The sequence below is a fragment of the Microtus ochrogaster genome, chromosome 24, assembly GCF_000317375.1.
Source record: "Microtus ochrogaster isolate Prairie Vole_2 chromosome 24, MicOch1.0, whole genome shotgun sequence".
Classification (NCBI taxonomy): Eukaryota; Metazoa; Chordata; class Mammalia; order Rodentia; family Cricetidae; genus Microtus; species Microtus ochrogaster.
The window spans coordinates 9,304,998-9,305,468 of NC_022024.1; the positions used below are offsets into that span (position 1 = coordinate 9,304,998).

Genomic DNA, 471 nt, shown 5'->3' on the forward strand with positions numbered 1-471 from the left:
GACCTGGGTCATGGAGACTTAGAGGATGGTATCCATGCTGTGAGCCTATGGCCTCAGGGACGGCTCCCCAGCCCTGATGACATCATGCTGCTCTTCACTGTACCTGGTCTCCAGTAAACACATGTCTACGCTGTCTTATCTTGTGGACTGTGCATTTCATCCATAACTATACCCGTGCTTGTGACTCTCTCTCTTCTCTTTGTACCCAGGACTCTGGGGCCTGGTCAACAATGCTGGCATCTCCATCCCCTCGGGTCCCAATGAGTGGCTGAACAAAGAGGATTTTGCAAAGATACTGAATGTGAACCTGTTGGGCGTGATCGAGGTGACTCTGAGCATGCTGCCCTTAGTGAGGAAGGCCAGGGGCCGTGTGGTCAATGTCTCCAGCGTCATGGGTCGAGTGTCTTTCTTTGGTGGTGGTTACAGCATCTCCAAGTATGGTGTGGAGGCCTTCTCAGACTCCCTCAGGTA

At 52.7% G+C, this 471-nt stretch overlaps 1 protein-coding gene across 1 annotated transcript in view; it reads left to right on the forward strand.

The window, feature by feature from the left end:
* Positions 1 to 471, forward strand: part of LOC101985345 (retinol dehydrogenase 7-like) — a gene marked incomplete at its 3' end in the record, with an annotated part of 83,927 nt that overhangs the window by 81,571 nt on the left and 1,885 nt on the right. The window contains exon 5 of the mRNA XM_026784631.1: positions 210 to 468. Within this exon, the coding sequence (XP_026640432.1) occupies positions 210 to 468 (259 nt within the window). The remainder of the gene's footprint in view (positions 1 to 209; positions 469 to 471) is intronic.